We start from the raw sequence: 16,902 nt of genomic DNA, 5'->3' as shown, positions 1-16,902 counted from the left end.
GCCAGCATTTGGTCTTGCTGCTCTCACAGAGACCTTACAGCCCTCCTAGAAGGAGGAGAGACTCTGGCAGGGACAGCTCTGCTGGGACAAGTTTTTTTCTCTAGGGTTAGAAGTATGATCCATGCAAAAAATGGTTGTGTATAATTTTGTACATACATTGTGTATAATATATGTTCAGACACAGAAGCATACATGTAGAATACCTATAAAATGCATTATTCATATATATTTTAATATAAATGCACATATAAATAAGTACAAAATCCTTTCTGCTTTCATCTTCACACGTGCTTTATATCCTTGGAATGTAATAACCACTGAAGCAACAGCTTGCAGATGCTCATGTACATCAACAGCAGAGTCTGCCAGGCCTTCCCCCTCTGTCGAGCTGTGGCAGTCTGGCCAGTAGGACCATGGAAAAAGTTGTTAAATATGACAAGACCCAAGACTCAGGAATTCACATATATCCTGGAATTGTCAAATTACCGTCAGACACTTATTCCCTCACTGCATCACAGTGAGAGGATGGGACTTGTGCAGAATCACCCCCAAAACCCATCATTGATGTGACTACAGCACTGTGGGCTGGCAGTGTATTTCTGCTGCTTTCCTTGAAAAGTATTTTTTATTTTTTTAAAATGATGTTTATACATAAATCTGTTGAATGCAAAATCCCAGGCAGGTAAAATTTGTTTTCTTCAGAAACAAAACAATGGCTCTGATAACACTAATTTTGAACAAAACATATGAGCTCTTTGGGAGAAATAATTCATGCAAGTCTCAGTGTGGGGAAAAAAAAAAAAAAGCAATTGTAATTCTTGACTGTAAGGTTAAAACCATCTCCTCTAATTGCACAGCAACACCTGCATTGCACCACCTCAGGCAGCTGCAGCAAGTGAATGCTCACACCCATAAAACACAGTGCTGCCACAGCAGCAAAGCTGGTCAGCTCCCACACCAGGCAGGACAGGCAGCCTGGCACCTTTGGGCTAAGGAAGAGGATTCAAAATTCATCTCCAGCAGAACAGTCACCTCAATCTGCCTGCTGGATTTCCATTTGTGTGTTATTAAACCACCAACATGTTGACATGCTGGGTCTACCTAAACTCCTGCAAAAAGGGCAATTAAGTGGCTGCTGCAGTGTAGGGGGAACAATTTTTACTCACAGAGTCCCGTGTGTTCCACAGCAGCTATTTCTAGGGGCCTGCACAGATTTTCTCCTGAGTCCATACTCCAAACTTTTACTTAAAGGTTTGGCATGGTTGATTGGGAGATGTTTACACACACCCCCTAAAGTTGTAACTTTTGTAAACACCAAAATAGCATCAATTCTGCTGCTGCCCACACTTTGTTAATTGGTATGAATTCTAGAAGACATTGTAATTAATTTTATTGCAATGAATTTTAAGTTTTGTACACTTAAAAGCTGACAGTGGTATGAATCAGGCTGAAAAATCCAGGCTGAAAAAAAAGCATCTTGCTTTGTTATTTTGATAAAAACCTCTGCTGTTGTTACTTTGCTAGTTTAACCCAGGATTTTGAAAGTAACTGGTCTCTCTGCTCCCAGCACATCTTTTTCTGTAAAGCTTGCTCTATCCTCTCAGAGGAAAGGTGAGAAAAAACAGCTCCCTGGCTGCAGGGGGAAGCACTTCTCCCCCTGGAAACAGTACACCTGAGTAAGCAGAATATACTACATTTAACAACTTGATTAAAAAATAAATTTTGGCAACAGGGAAAGGTCAGTTATCAAAGGCAAATTGGGAGGCACCATAGGTAAATGGCCCATTGGACACCAGAGGCAAGTTGGCTACAGAAACAGGGCTGACAATTCCAACACAGGTAGATCACAGATGCACATTCCAGACAAGAAAGTACTTCTCTTCTCCACCTAATTTAAGGTCATGCCCTTCCTGGCAGGCCAGCCAGAGTAAAGCTAACACAAACTCCAAAGCATTTAGAAAAACGGCAGTTTAATGTGTAGTGGTAAGGTGACAAAAGAAACAAACCATTTACAGAGTGTTACAGAAAGAAATGTGCCTATTTTTTTTAAGCATCCAAATGAAAAATGTGAGCAAACTCTTATGGGAGGTATTATCTTAAGATTCATATTGATGATATTGTTTATGTCTAGAAAAATCTGATTAACACAAGTGATTTGGCAACTCCAATTATAAAACTGTGAAATACAGGCTAAAAAAGCCATAAAAGTATGCTGTGATCTCTAAACCCAATATAATTGGGCAAAGACAGATCTTCAAGTTGCTTTGCTACAGCTTTGAATCCAACTGAAGATCTTTTCCTGACCCACAGTCAGGGAATCAATTCACAGAATTAGCAAATAACTTCCAACACTTTAAGAAAAAAGTCGATTTCTTCCCCAGCCGACTCACCAGTGCTTGTGCCATCTAGTGGCCCTGTTTTTCAGGTGAGTACCAGGGCTCCTTATCAAAAGCCTTTAGTTAAGGCTGCTCCTTTTGTTACTTTAAATGAAAGGCTAGAATATGCAATGCAGAACACCACTGCTGAAAAAGTATCACAGAAGAGAAATTCACCCTCTTCTCCAGATACCAAAAGTCAACATGAAGCACTTGTCCCAAAAAGGGACATGACAAAACTACATTTTCACTTTCTTCAAAAAGGCCCTGTATCCCCCTCAATTAAACCTCTAACTAGCACATAGAGTGAAGTAACTGTTTACATAAAGAAAATTGATCCTTTAGAGTAAAACAGCTCTCCTCATTCTCAATTATTTAGGTCTGAAAGACCCCAGCTTGGTTTTTCTGTATGTTTTATTAGAAAAAGTATAACTATAGCTTCAATTTGGGTTCTTTTGCTTCTAAAGCCTTGGTTGCTAGTTCCACTCTCTCTTTTAACAAGCTAGCTTCTTCAGCGCTCTTTTGGGCTTGGGCATGTTTCAGTAAGAAGTGGGTGAGGAAGAGTTTCAAGCCTTCCCGCAGCACTCCCAGTTTGGGGTTGTCAGATATCCTGTAAAGATACAGATCAAAAATATCATTTAGTCTTCCCCCGTTTCAGAAGTTTCTTAATTTTATCATCTTCTTCAAATAGAGCTGCAGGAAGAAAAAAAAATCTAACCTATAAAAGAAGTTTTATTGAAGAAGCTTTCAAATTACCAAGCCTACCTTGGTTTGGCAAACAGCCCAAACACTCGACATACAACTGGCCTCAACAATAAAAAGGAATATTGCAGCCTAAGGCTTGCTTTATGTAAACAATTACATTACAGCAAAAAACAAGGCAAACTCTGTGTTCAAGCTTCCTTGTGTTGTTGCATGACAGCTGAAACATCACCACCTAATTTTTTGAAACTTTATGTGATATTGCAAGTCTTATCCACTCAAGCCCTAAGCATCTCTAAGGATGGAAATTTCCCAGCCTCTCCTGTCCCATATCAAAAATAAGATTTTTCAGAGAACATTGATAAAAAATCCATTAAAAATACCCCAAACATTTGCCTCTTTAATATCACTTTCTTTTCCTTCTTAAGATACATCCTAGCAATGACAGCTGGCAGAGTGAATCCCACTGAACACAGGTGGTACAGCAATAAGGGAAACAGGGAATTACACAGCTCTGCTCATGAAAATCCTATGACCAAAATGATACATTGAATATCTGGAAGCCTTATTTTGCATAACACAGGTGCATCTCTGTCAGAGCCTGTACCAACACACAGATGACACACTGGCCCCACTCAGCCAGGAAGAGCTCACATTTTAAGGGATGGAGGGCTGATGTGTGGAAAAGGCACAGTGCAATTTCAAACAAAATAGGTAAACTTTTTGTCTTCTTAATTACTACTCAACAAGGGTTCTCTGGAGATGCCAGTGATCACTTACCTCATAAAAATGTCAGTAATTTCTTCCTCATCTGCTTTGGTTAACAGTGTGCTTAGTACCTGTCGTAAGAAACGGACTTTGGGTTTGTCCAGTTCACTGAATTCAATTACCTGGCAGACACAGAGGGACAATGAGATTAATTCAAGCACTTCAAACAGCTGGTCTTCTCTCCTAAATGAAGAACTTTAAGCACACCAACTGGCCTCTGCATGTACTGAGCCTTGAGTTTAGCAAAGAATAATTACCTGAGAAGGCAGCCTCCAAAAGCCAATCAATAATGAAAGCAAAGAACCTTCTAAGGAATAAAGTCTACTGGTACCAGAATACCAGATGTCCTTTCTCAATTAGATAAATACTTTGTAAGTACCTGGCACAATCCATTTAATTGCCTGTTTAATATATTCCAGTTACTTTTCTAATAGAATTCTATGGACTACCCATTCTGCAATCCAAGAAATCTACTCAGCACTTTCTTGTCTAATAAAAACAACATCAGCTAAAAACCATAGCACAAAAAACACTGGCAAAGCCTGCTAATGAAGGAGTCTCAGTTCCAACTCTGGATACGCTAAAGGAAATAATCTCACAACTGCTCTAGATAAAGAAATGTAGACTTTCTCTATGCCTGTGTCCCCACAGGTTCCCTTCCCTAAATGACAGCATTACCATAATCAACTGGAACAATTTGGTAATTTTAAAACAAGTTTGTCTTAGCATAATCAGCTGAAGTACCAGATAAGCAACAGAGAAAATATGCCTTCCATAGAACTAGCAAATGCAGTGAAAACACAGAAGGATTTGAAAGGAAAACCCACCAACCTTGAGAACTGAAAGTGGCAGTGATTTTGTCCTTATTAAGTGAGCCAGCAGTGAAACCAAGTTGGAGATGGCAGCAGCTGACAGGTTTTCTAAGTCTCTGATTTTGTCCCAAATACTAAACTGAAATGTCACCTAGGGGTCAAAGGTAAAAAAATAATCCTACAAATCAAGTGGCTGTTTAATTGAGTAACAACATAATAAACCTTTTGACCTTGTATTCTTTACAAGCCCTCCTTTAATTAACAGAAATGCTTGATCAGACTGTTCCAATTATTTTAAAATGCATAAAACAGAAGAAATAAAACATCCAGCATTTCATTTCCTATTCAGATCTGACCATGAGTATGCCTTACTGAATGCTTAGCCACACCAGCAGAATTTTCCCTTGGGATCAAGATCTTAACAGGCATGCACAACATCCTAAGAGGCATGCACCCACTCTCAGGTATTCAGTAACTGTCTTCCTAACCACAGTCACGACACAAAACCAATGAAGCAACAGATTTGTCTTTACCTGAAATCGTCTTTCATGTCCACAAAACTTGTTAGCCAAAAATGCATAGAAGGGGTTGAATGTCTTCTCCTGTAAGCAGCAGTAAAGGATGACATGAACTATTTCTCTCTCCTGCTGGTCCTTCAGTCCAAGCCTAAAATTTAGCAAGAAATTAGAATCATTTTGTAAGGAAAAAACTTGCTGACACAAAGTAAGAGCTAGAGTCAACATCTGAGAGTAATATTTTAAAACCTCTCCAAACATCACATTAAATTTTACTTGTTACAAAGTACTTTAAAACTCTTTAAAACTCCCAATGCACTCCAACGTGTTGGCTAAACAAGTATCCTGGTATGGCTCTGTGGAAATGCTGAAGCATTATGGGTGTTAAAGGAGGAGATGCAAGAGTAAGACCTCAAGAAACAGAAGTGGAATGATAAAAGTATTATCATTGCCCAGGGAAGGAAAGGTATCCCACTCCATGTTTGCAGCTCTCCATGAACAGGAGAGAGGGCACAGAGCTACCAGCAGTAGCACTGCACCCACAGGTACCACAAGGGTTAAATTGTGAAACAAAGGCTAAATAGTGAAACAAGAACTGTAGGGTCCCATTGTGATAATCTCATGCTTGTACTTATGGTCATGTGAGGAAAACCAGCCTTTGGATCAGTGCAAGCCTATTTGGAGAAACATTTCCAGGGCCCTTCTCTTCTGTGTTACTTAGCAGGGATAGGAAAATATTCTTAGATGTTTTTCTTACTTTGCAATATGAAATTTTTAATCTCTGGGTCAAATCCATGCTACCTGATACATGAAATTTATTTTTGTTTGATAGTAGCCTAAGAGGATACAGTCAGTGACTACAAAGCACCTTAAAAAAAAAAAAAGCCTGGAGAAAACAGTATCTATCTATGTATCTATGTATCCATCTTATGTTGGCTGCCTCAGCATGGAGGCCAAGGACTGAGCAGCCTTCCCACTCCAACAGCTGACCAGTGTAAAACAGGGCTGAGACCCTCTGGCATGGAATAGTGACTAACTCACAGTGCACCTGGTCTGTGATTTAACCTCCTAATGCTGCCAAAAACCAATTAAAATGAAAAATGTATCATACTAGAATCCGAAAAATATCAAACAAAATTCTTCTCATTGCTTCAAGTTCAAGTTTCATAGTACAACTCAAGAGTACTTTCTAACCAAGTTTGACTCCACTGGAACTTGCCTCACTGTCTGTAGGGTAGTTGGTCATTACTTGATGCCAATATCCCTCCTTTGTACACACCTCCAGACATCTGCATGGCCTGTGACCACTGACACCCCAGATTAACAGAGAAAGCACTGCTGTTGAGCCCAAACTCCCTAGAATTTAAATTTTACAGTAGGAAAATTTGGGATGATTTCTAGGCTAATGAGCAGTAAAAATTGAGACGTCTGCACTTCCAAAAGGTGTCACTACTTGGAAGTGCTGTGTCTGTGTCATAACACACCTGCTCTCCCATCAGCCAAGTTCCATCTGATTTCAGAGCCACAAAAGGGTTTTTTTTTACAAGTATACAGGTTTTCAGCCATCAGATTTGCATTTAAGAGATGACTTGGGAAGTTACACTGCAATCACTGGTTTGGCACACTCTCCTTTTACTTGTTCATCATCACTCCTATCATGACTTGCTTATCTAGGAAATACTCATGTTGCCAGAGTTGGAACCAAGTGACAGCACTTGGATATTCAATTTTCTTCCTACCTTCACTTCTTCACAGAACTAGAACTCCTAAACATCTAAAATTTAAGAGTCTGGATTGTCTTTCACTGCTGAGCCTCACCTTAAACCTTTTCACATTCTTTATCAAAAAATATCAGGCTTATGAAACCTGTGTAGATTTCATAAGCCTGATATTTTTTGATAAAGAATGTGAAACCACCTCACTGATTCAATTATTCATGAGTTACAGTATTCCCATGGACTTGTATATCTTGATCCTTCTGTAAGTGTGATAACTGCCTCTGAAGCAGGTTGTCACCAGCAGAAGTCTGCCTCCAAGTAGGTTAGTTATCATCAGCTGAAGCCCAAGACTATCATTGCCCTCAGATCAAAAATAGCAACTCTTAAACCCCCTTTTAAATCAGTTCAAATTATATTAGTAGATACAAATTATATTAGTAGATACACTCACTTTGGTAGTATTTAGCAAGAAATGGAGAATCATTTTGTCTGGAAAAACTTGCTGACACAAAGTTATCCTGAATTACACATCTCACTCCAATAGGATAGCTGAGCCTTTCATGAGTGGCTCAGTATTTTCTGAGATGTGAAGTTTCTCAAATTCTTTCTGTCTACAAATTACCTTCAAAACTTGCCTCTCCATCAAACTTAAGCAGCATTCATTCTCTCTCCTGAGTGAAACTGTGGTTTGTGAAGGTGTGGCTTTTCAGCTGATTAAGAGCATCCAGACTCTCTCTCCTCTTTGTCATCAGTGATGTTCCCAGCCCTCTCTCCTCACTGACACCTCTGCAATCACTGAGCCACTTCACGGAGCTGTTCTGGCTTCAAACTAAACTTTCATCTGCAGTAAGGAGGAAAGGGACTAGAAAAACTATAGCAGCCTAGATTGCAAATAGTTCAAATTATCCTTTAACCACACCTCAACTCTGCCACAGAACTAGCAGCAGATGAATCAACAAGAACAGTTTAAATATTTCTTTATATGCTCTTCCTTATGAGACATCAACAATACAAATTCCCATACACTCTGGAACACATGTTCACACTGAAGCGAATTCCTTCACTGACAATTATGTGTACTTTCCATTATACTCTGCCAGATTTAAGAATTCCTCTCTTTGAGTTTGCTGTATAAACATCAGCACCGACACACACCAGGCAGCCTGCAGAGAGATTTTCTGCCAAGCCTGTATGTATTCAGATTTGTGTACTGGCTTAAATAGCACAGATGAGAGTCAAGTCCAATTTGCAAATTGAGCTGCCAGGTCTTGGCAAGAGCTGCAGCAGCAGCTAATATCTTTTAATTGAACAGGCCGTATTAAGATATTGGAATGACTCCATCACAGTCTCAAGTCCAAGCTGTGTTTTGCAAAAGTGGCATTTAATCAAATATTAGTTGACTTTATTACAAAGTCTGTTTTGTTTCGGTAAGCAAATTAAATAATTGCATGCCATCCTGGTAAGACAATACCCTTGAGTTACAAGGCTGAGACAGAAAAGTTCAGACCTGATCTTTCCCTTCCCCGTTCCTACAGACTTACAAATAATATTCTGACAAACACAAGGAATAGCTTAGTTTGAGCTTTTCCCTGATCACATCTTCTGAAGAGCTGCTTGTCAAGGGGTAAGGGAACTGGTCTTCATGTGAAGCAAACCCAAAGCTAATAAATTCTGCAAGAGGGAGGTGGAGGTGCTAGAGCACTACCAGGTCATGCAAGTATGATCAGAGATGGCTGAACAAGGTGGCAAGAAGTCAAAGAAGTGGCAGTACTACAGAAATCACAGCAATCCAGCAAAAAACCCAAAAGATGATCTGCAAGGGCTTCTGGTCTGCCTTTATAAGGAAATAAGCCAGCAGCAGCCTTCCATCCACTCTGCTGAGATACACAGCTCCAATGCAAAAAGACACAGGCTCCTCACATCAAATGCTGCAAGTCACAGTTACAGCCAGGAGTGACAACAACAGGGGCTATTCCTTTCCTCTGCCTGCCAGTCAGTTCTGCCTGCCCCCATTAATCCTTACACCACAGTTCTGGGCCCTTCTCCTACCCTTTTACCCCATGTGGATTCTTAGCTATACACTTCTTTTAATTGCATTATCATCTGAGTGTTCTTAAGCCCACACCAGAAATGCTGCATTTACAACCTATTTTTAGCTCTGGGCTGATTTCTGTACGAGGCTGTACTTACTTCAGAAGTTTTTCAAAGGCATCCATGAAGTCTTCACTTGTCATCAAGACACAAAAAATACTTCTCCTGATATCAGTGTTCATTCTCAGCTTACGAGCAAGCTCCATTATTTTTGAACTCACCTGAAAATAAAGTTATATGCTATTTTATTCCTGTTTTCCTTAAAAAAAGCTATCTCTGTACGGCCTTAAATAACATCAGCAGTGAAGCTCTCCAGTAAACCATGCATCACCAATCTAAAGGTCCTGAGCTTTTGTCCAGAGGCACAGGCATCGTCAGGAGCTTTTTCACCTATGGAAATACATCTTAATCTACTTTAATTGTGCCAATTAATTTTAAGACATGCTTCTTTAACATAAGTAATTCACCATAACCATCTCATCACATTACTTTTTGAATCAGCTGGGATATATGCCACAGATAGACACCACAACCTGTCAGAATTCCTACTAGCAGATCCACTGTTGAGTCCAGTATCTTCTTTCACCTCAGCAATTCCACATGATAAGAAAAAACAAGCTACACCACATTTGTAGTAACAGCTCTTATGAAGCACATGAGTACAGTGTTTTAAAAAAACAGAGCAGAATTTACAGTCCAAAAGTTTGGTCTTCCAAGAGCACATGAAGGTTTTTTTGGCGGGCTCTGAAATGAACTTACTGACACATATGAAAAATCTTCAAGAAATCACAAATACTTCGACTTTTAATTTGGATTTACCTTTCCTACATGCAGCTTTTGCTGAGCCTGGCTTTTTGTATCACTGATCATTGGTGCTCCACTCCAGGATGACCCCACGATCCACCAGCGACCGACCTGGTCGGCGCTGAGGAGAGACTCCAGGGACACGCGGAGCTGGGTGTCTTTTCCTGAACCACTGCTGTGAACCTTGAATAACAAAACAAAAATAAAAACAAACACAAAAGCTTTTATTTGAAACCTTTTTTCTCTCTTCTTACAGACAACAATAATTACTTAAAATTATTTTTAAACAAAAACTTTAAACATATAAATTCATATCTTCAGAAAGGTCTTGCCATGTTTCCTCCCTAACCTTTATTTCAATCAGCAATGTGAAAAGAATTTACAAGTTTCCCATATGATGTAATTTTAAAAATGCATAAATTTGCATAAATCTACATGTAGAAGCTCTTGGTTTTTTTATTTGAAAAAAGAGATACTAATCTAAAAAGTAGATACCTTCCAATCACAAAGTTTGATTAAAATTCAAATCACATTAAAATACAATCTGGTCATGATTTTCCTTTTGAACACCTGTGACTACATAAAATGACACAACAAACTGCCTCATGCATTGTACAGCTCAAAAAACAAAAATTTTAAGCTCTGAACAAAATAAGAATTTTCAGCAACAGAGTCTAGAAGTGCATCAGAAGGACCACAAAAATTTAAGAGAGGAAATCTTACAGAACTAGGTTACCTAGCTTGTTTTTGCCTGGCCTCTTAAGCTGATATGCACATCCTGCACTGATAAATTACTTTCATCCCTTTTATACTGGGTTGTTCTAGACAAACTGCCCATTCTGTCAAAAATACCCCAAAAATCAATCAATCAAAAAAACCCCAAAAACAAAACAACAAACCCATCAACAAAAAATCCCCAAGAAAGCTGGCATCCAATACAAATAATTAATCCTGGATTAAGAATAACAAGGCTACACCAGCCAAGAAAGTTCTCACCAGTGCTCTCTGCAATTTGCGGAGTCTTTCAACTGGCTCAGGATCATAGCCAGGGATCTTACGCATGTCATTGTTCCTGAGGGCCAGCATAGTCTCCAGCATGAACCGAACCTATCGGGGAAAGAAGAAGTTCTGTCAATTCTAAGCTGTGGGTTTATTAAATAAAGTACAAGAGTGTACTTTGAAATTACTATTCTGTGAGAATAAGCAGCTCAGCTGCCAATGTACACCAAAATTTAAATACAACATGTTTACTTTTATCTCTATTACATTAATTTGTGTACAAGCTTCATCTGCTAAACACCTGACCATTTTTTGAAGTGTACAAAGTATCACGAAACAGAAAAACTGTCCATTGCATAAGACACAAACCAGTCCTGTCTCACCCATCATGAGCATTTTGGCATGTGTGTCCTAAGAACTGATGCAGAAAGACAGACAAGAAGAATGCAAATAACAAATGTCACACTAATGCTAATTTAGACAATGAATAGAATGTAGCAGAAAATACTTCTGTAAATTAAACTATGTATCCAAGTACTTATTATAGGCTGTTGAGAATATGAAATCCTTAGAACAAACACATACCCTTGTCTGATCCTGGAATTTCTTCTCTGCTGTGCTTGCTTTCCTCTGGGCTTCAGTGATCAGTTCTTTCAAAGCCAATGCATCATCTTTTCTTAAGGAAAAGCCCACATTTTTCAGAAGAAACAAAATCAGCTCAATCTCTTTTTCAGTGAAAGTGCTAACAAGCTTTTTCAGAATATCAAAGATCAGCAGGCAATGAACCACATGGAAGTTATACAGATGAGCAATCAAGGCGAGCAGATTTTCACATTCCTTCCCTTCAGCATCACTTTTACAGAGTTCATCAAATTTCTTCACCACAGCTTCCAAAAAGTGAGCACCGACCTGGCAACAATTCCATTAAGGGAAAAAAAAAAATCCAGCAGTTAACTCTAAGTAGATTTTACAGACATCTGTAAAACTCACTTTTGGGTCACTGCCACTATTAATTTTAAAGAAATACTGTTGCTCCTTTCAACCAATAGGGATGTTCTACATTTACATAAACAAATATCTAAGTGGTGTGACATTTTTGTAGAAGTCTATGTTATTTACACCTCACATTAGACATCCAGGTGCCTTTTAAAGCCTGTGCAAGAAAAACAAATATTATGAACCTACCGTACACATACACCAGCATTTATTTACATAATATTCATGGACACATATTAGCATCTTTCCAGCTGTCACACTAGCATGCTGTTACTGCTAGTCATTCATCCAGGAAAAGCTGCATTTCAAAAAGCAAACACATTCCTGAGTTTGTCATTCCAGAACAAAATCCTTAATAGAAGGATAAAAAATAATATTGTGGAAAAATCCCCAAAATACCAAGTTTTCACAGTTGCTGAGCATAAGGTGCAGCTGCTTTTGAAGTGAGGATAATTCTTAGATGTTTGTCAGTAGTACAGCTGGGAAAAGAAATTTTGGAATATATTTATTTCTGAAGAGAGAACTGATGCTAAAGGCTGGATTAGGAAGTCTATAGGCTCTAAAACACAGGGAGGTAATGAATACATTGCTGCTAAGTAAGACCTTCACCCACTATTACTGTGCTAAAATCTGCTGACTTTAAGAAAACCAGAAGTCTCAGCAGCAGTATTGACTTGTATTACAAGCCTTGACCCAGCTTGGGTGTTAACCATCCAAAGGCTGCAACAATTTCTACACACAGGGCAACTTCTGCATTGCTCAACCTAATCTTCAGTGCAGCTGTACTGTCACACTTTCATGTAATGCATATTGTACATTTATTTTACAGAAACGTGGTATCTGCAGTCAGAACTACCTTTCAAGCAGCAAAGGGAGACAAAATAAAAGTTTAATGCCAAGGCTACAAAGAGAAAGCTGCTTTAATTGCATCCATCTGATATTTAATATGGTTTCAGAGCCAGCATTCAGGCCACAGGATGACAAACTGAAAAAACTTGCATTAATACATCTTTTGCATTGAGATGTGGAGGGAAGAAAAAAAGAGTAATCTAATAGGAATACACTGCTGAAACAACTTTGTTTCCTGACAGACATTTCACTGCAATTAGCTAAAATATTCCCTTTGACATCAGGAGCTTCAGCATCAGCTTGGGCAAGAGGGATTTTACCTCATTCATCAGGCTTAAAAACACAAAACAAAATCCCCTCCAAAAATTGCCATGCTTTTTGAAGCTTTTAATATTCCATGTTACAACTACTCAATTCCACGGATGACTTGCATGATTTGCTTAGGAAAGAAGTTTATCCATCATTGTAAAAGGACTCCTGTAGCTGCAACACTTTTCTTATCTGGATATACATAGTTCAAAAACAATACCCCCATGTACCCATGAGAGCAGAAATGGATTAATGTAACTAAAGGGAAGAGAAGCTGAAGGTTAGAAACTTTGAAGGTCAGAAACTTTTCTACTGGTTGCAGAAAGATTGTGATGAAAAAATGATGGGTTTATAACTGACGAGTGGTAACTCATGGTGGAGATAAAATCAGATAAAGCAATGGACTTAGACCCTTTCACTTGTGGAAGCCTTGCAAATAGTCCACAAAACACTGATGAAACTCAACTAAAGATGCCTGTTTGTGCCCCATAGTTAAAAATTACAAGGCAATTCAAACAAAATGTCAAGGAAAACATTCTCCAATATGTATTATTATATACAATTTGTCCCAAGCACAAGGATTACCTCAATTCCTACATTATGATGAAGGATGCTGACCAGAAGGACGTGCTCCATCACGAGTCTTGCAGGCATGGCCACTGGAGTAACACAGGCACTCATGAGAATGTCTGTCAGAGTGTCATTCATGTCCTTTCTGCTGTTGGCCATGTAGAGCTCTTCCATCTGTCCACTGATGGAGGACAAATTTGGTTCACTCAACCTATGGAGAAACAAAATCCAATGTTCACTCTTTCTTCTCCTTACATGATTCCACAATTTTGAGTTCACCCAACAAACAGCTATTCTTTTTAGAGTTACTAGTTTGACTTAAGAAGAAAGGATTGAAGATTGATAAGATGACTGGAAGGAACCTTTTGTATTTTTCTGTGTTTACTAAACTAAAAAAGTATAGTACATTAAATTCTAGTGTAGTTAAAAAAAATACATGTAAAAACATGTTAGCAACAGTATTTACAAACTGTCAATCTGCTTAGTGAACAGATTTATAAAAAAAGAGACTGGTTTAGCAGTTATAACTGTGGCACATCACAGTCTTTGAAGAAATTAAGTATGAAATAATTAATAATTTAACACATATGATATATCAAATTTCAAATGACTGAACAAACTCTAATCTATGTTTTACAGGTAACAGATGAAAATTGCCAATAGATTTCTGATTTTAAAAATACTCTAAAATTGAAATGAATGTTAATTAGTTTTTCTATTCTGCAGTACTTTAACCTAGGAAGGGTTGCTCCTCCTCAGTTGTAGTAATTTAATTTATTTTTTTAAACCCAAAACAAACCAAAAACTGTTTTCTTCTGAGTTTTTTTTTTTTTAATAAGCATACTCCAACTGACACTTAGTGAATTATACCTAACACTTGCAGGGAACTGCTGTGTGGAATCCAGCCCAACCTTAAATTTATTTTCTAGATTTTTCAACATCTATAATGACTAACTTTGAAGAATTTATACCAATAAAGATAATTATTCTTAACAATAGCAGACATGACTGCCAACTTAAAACCAGTTTGTGAAGAGAAATGCCACATCCTTGCCACCTGGGCTTGAATGATGAGCATTGTCACATTGATCCAGAAAGATTAATGACTTTCCTCATTACACTACCTATTAATGAGGCCATTCACCATTTTCTTCAGTCTTCCCAATTCTTCTCTTTTCTTGTCATCTAGTGTCTCCTGCACTTTCCTTATTTGAGGAGGAACATACTTTGTAGCGCCGTGATTGTCATTCTTAGGAGGAAAACAAGAAAACAAGGTATCAGATGAGACCAGTATCTTAAACACTTGAACACAAATACACATTTCTATTTAAGATTAAAGTGCCAAACTTTTAGTTAAGGATGTGTCTTACCATCTAATAATCTACACCAAAGGAACAACATGAAGAAAAGAAGCAGGCAAAAAAATTACCCTTTATGACAAACTTGACGACAGCAAAGCCCCTCTTCCCTAACTTTCTTTAAGTTATGGTCATTAAAACCTGGCATCTTAAGTCTTGGTTTTACTCAAGTTTTATTTAGGCCCATGAAAGCTAAATGCCCTGTGTGACCTCCTCTCCTCCACCCATTCAACAAGACCTAATACTGGCAGAACCTCCAAGATAGTTCAGAAAGCAACACTTCAGTGTGCAACCTCTGCTGATTTCTACACGAGCTCTCTCTGCAGAAGGGCTTGATCATATTCTTACACTCTAATGTCAGGGCAGCTCCTTTTATTTGCAGATTTCACACACAGCTCCCACATGCCTTGTGCTGTAGGGCATTCTCTGCCACCAGCCTGACTCGGGAACTCTCCCAGGACCTGGCAGACCCCTCAAGTCAACACTGTCGCTGGGCCCGGCTGTTTCGAACCAGGACAACACTCCACGTGGTCCGACTAGACAGCGAACACCGGGACTTAAAAGCGGCGATACAACTCTGCTCTACGCTCAGGATGTGCTTTGGGAAGCAGGTCTGTGCTGTCTGAGGCGAACATCCTACCTCTGCCTCCTCCTCCTCCTCCTCGCTCGAGGGCTCGCTGGCCTCTGGCCCCCCGCCGTCTTCGGGGGACGAGCTCTCGCTCTCCCAGTGTCCTTCCTCATCATCCGCCTCGGAGGGGTCTGAGGCATCTTCCTGAGCCTCCTCGTCCTCTCCATCTTCCTCATCCTCACCATGCTCCTCCTTCCCCGGCGGGCGCCCCCGCGGCCCCGGCTCGGTCTCCTGCCGCTCCTCGTCGTCGCTGCTCTCGCAGAGCTGGCTGAGCCCGGCCCGTGTGCCCAGCGCTCCCAGCACGTATCCCAGCCCGTCCCGCAGGAAGCTCTGCGGCAGCCGCTCGGCCGCGGGCCCCTCCTGCTTCTTGCGCCGCTTCCCGAGCCCCAGCTGCCGCTCCAGCCGCCGGATCTCCTTCTCCTCCTCCTCGTTGGCTTCCAGCAGGGCCCGTTTCCGCGCCGAGGTGGCTGCGGCGGCGGAGGGGGCCTCAAGGGCTGTCGATGCCGGTGCCGACACCGCCCTGGGCCGCTGCTTCCCAGCGGCGGGCGAAGCCGGGGCTCCGGGGCGGGCGGCAGGAGCCGGCTTGGCCTGGGCCGGCTTGGCCGGAGTGGGCTTCGCCAAAGCGGGTTTGGCCGGGGCCGGCTTGGCTGGAGCGGGCTTGGCCGGAGCGGGCTTGGCCGGGGCGGTGGGACCCTCCACCAGCTCCCCCCGTTGGAGTCGGCGGCGGCGGCTCCGCTTTAGCCTGCGCTTCTCCTTCCTGGCTTCCCGGCGGCTCCTGCGATTGTACCTCTCCGAGTCTTTGAGCAGGGCCAGCGGCGGCTGGCCACCGGCCGCCTGCACGTAGTCCTGCACCGCCTGCCGCAGCCGGTCCAGTTTCCCGCCGCGGCGGGCGCGGGCAGCCGCCCCCCGCTTCATCCTGCCCGCAGCCACACCGCGCCTGGGCGCCGCCATCTTGGAGAGGGGCCGGGCTGGCGCTTCCGGCGCGCGGCCGCCATGCCGGGCACAGCGTCCCCTGCCGGAAGCGGGCGGCTGCGGCTCTGAGGGGAAGCGACCCTGGAGTGCCGCAGCGAAGGCGCTCGGTCGGTAGAGGTGCCCTCGTTTGTGCGTGTGTATTTAAGATCACAGAATCATAGAATAAATCAGGTCGGAAAAGACCTCTGAGATCATCGAGTCCAACCTGTGACCGAACACCATCACGGCAACTAGACCGTGGCATTAAGTACAGTGCTTAAGAAAACCTCCAGGGACCGGGGCTCCACCACGTCCCTGGGCAGTCCATTCCAGTCACCCTTTCTGTGAAGAAATTTCTCCTGATGTCCAACCTGAACACCCTCTGGTGCAGTTTGAGGCTGTGTCCCCTCGTCCTGTCTGTCGTTACCTGGGAGAAAAGCCCGACCCCCTCCTGGCT

General features: G+C 41.2%; 1 protein-coding gene across 1 annotated transcript; it reads right to left on the bottom strand.

The window, feature by feature from the left end:
- Positions 1-1,135: 1,135 nt before the first annotated feature.
- NOM1 (nucleolar protein with MIF4G domain 1) lies at positions 1,136-16,529 on the bottom strand. The gene is made up of 11 exons (XM_038129524.1): positions 15,507-16,529; positions 14,633-14,757; positions 13,524-13,719; positions 11,370-11,693; positions 10,782-10,892; positions 9,801-9,968; positions 9,081-9,202; positions 5,191-5,323; positions 4,677-4,808; positions 3,858-3,967; positions 1,136-2,985 (listed from the first exon to the last, which is right to left on the bottom strand). The coding sequence occupies exons 1-11, from the start codon at positions 16,443-16,445 to the stop codon at positions 2,808-2,810; spliced, it is 2,538 nt and encodes an 845-aa protein (XP_037985452.1). The 5' UTR covers positions 16,446-16,529; the 3' UTR covers positions 1,136-2,807.
- Positions 16,530-16,902: the final 373 nt, after the last annotated feature.

This window comes from Motacilla alba, chromosome 2 (assembly GCF_015832195.1).
Source record: "Motacilla alba alba isolate MOTALB_02 chromosome 2, Motacilla_alba_V1.0_pri, whole genome shotgun sequence".
Classification (NCBI taxonomy): Eukaryota; Metazoa; Chordata; class Aves; order Passeriformes; family Motacillidae; genus Motacilla; species Motacilla alba.
Note: the sequence above shows the minus strand (reverse complement) of the source record. Positions and strands in the feature narration are given on the sequence as shown.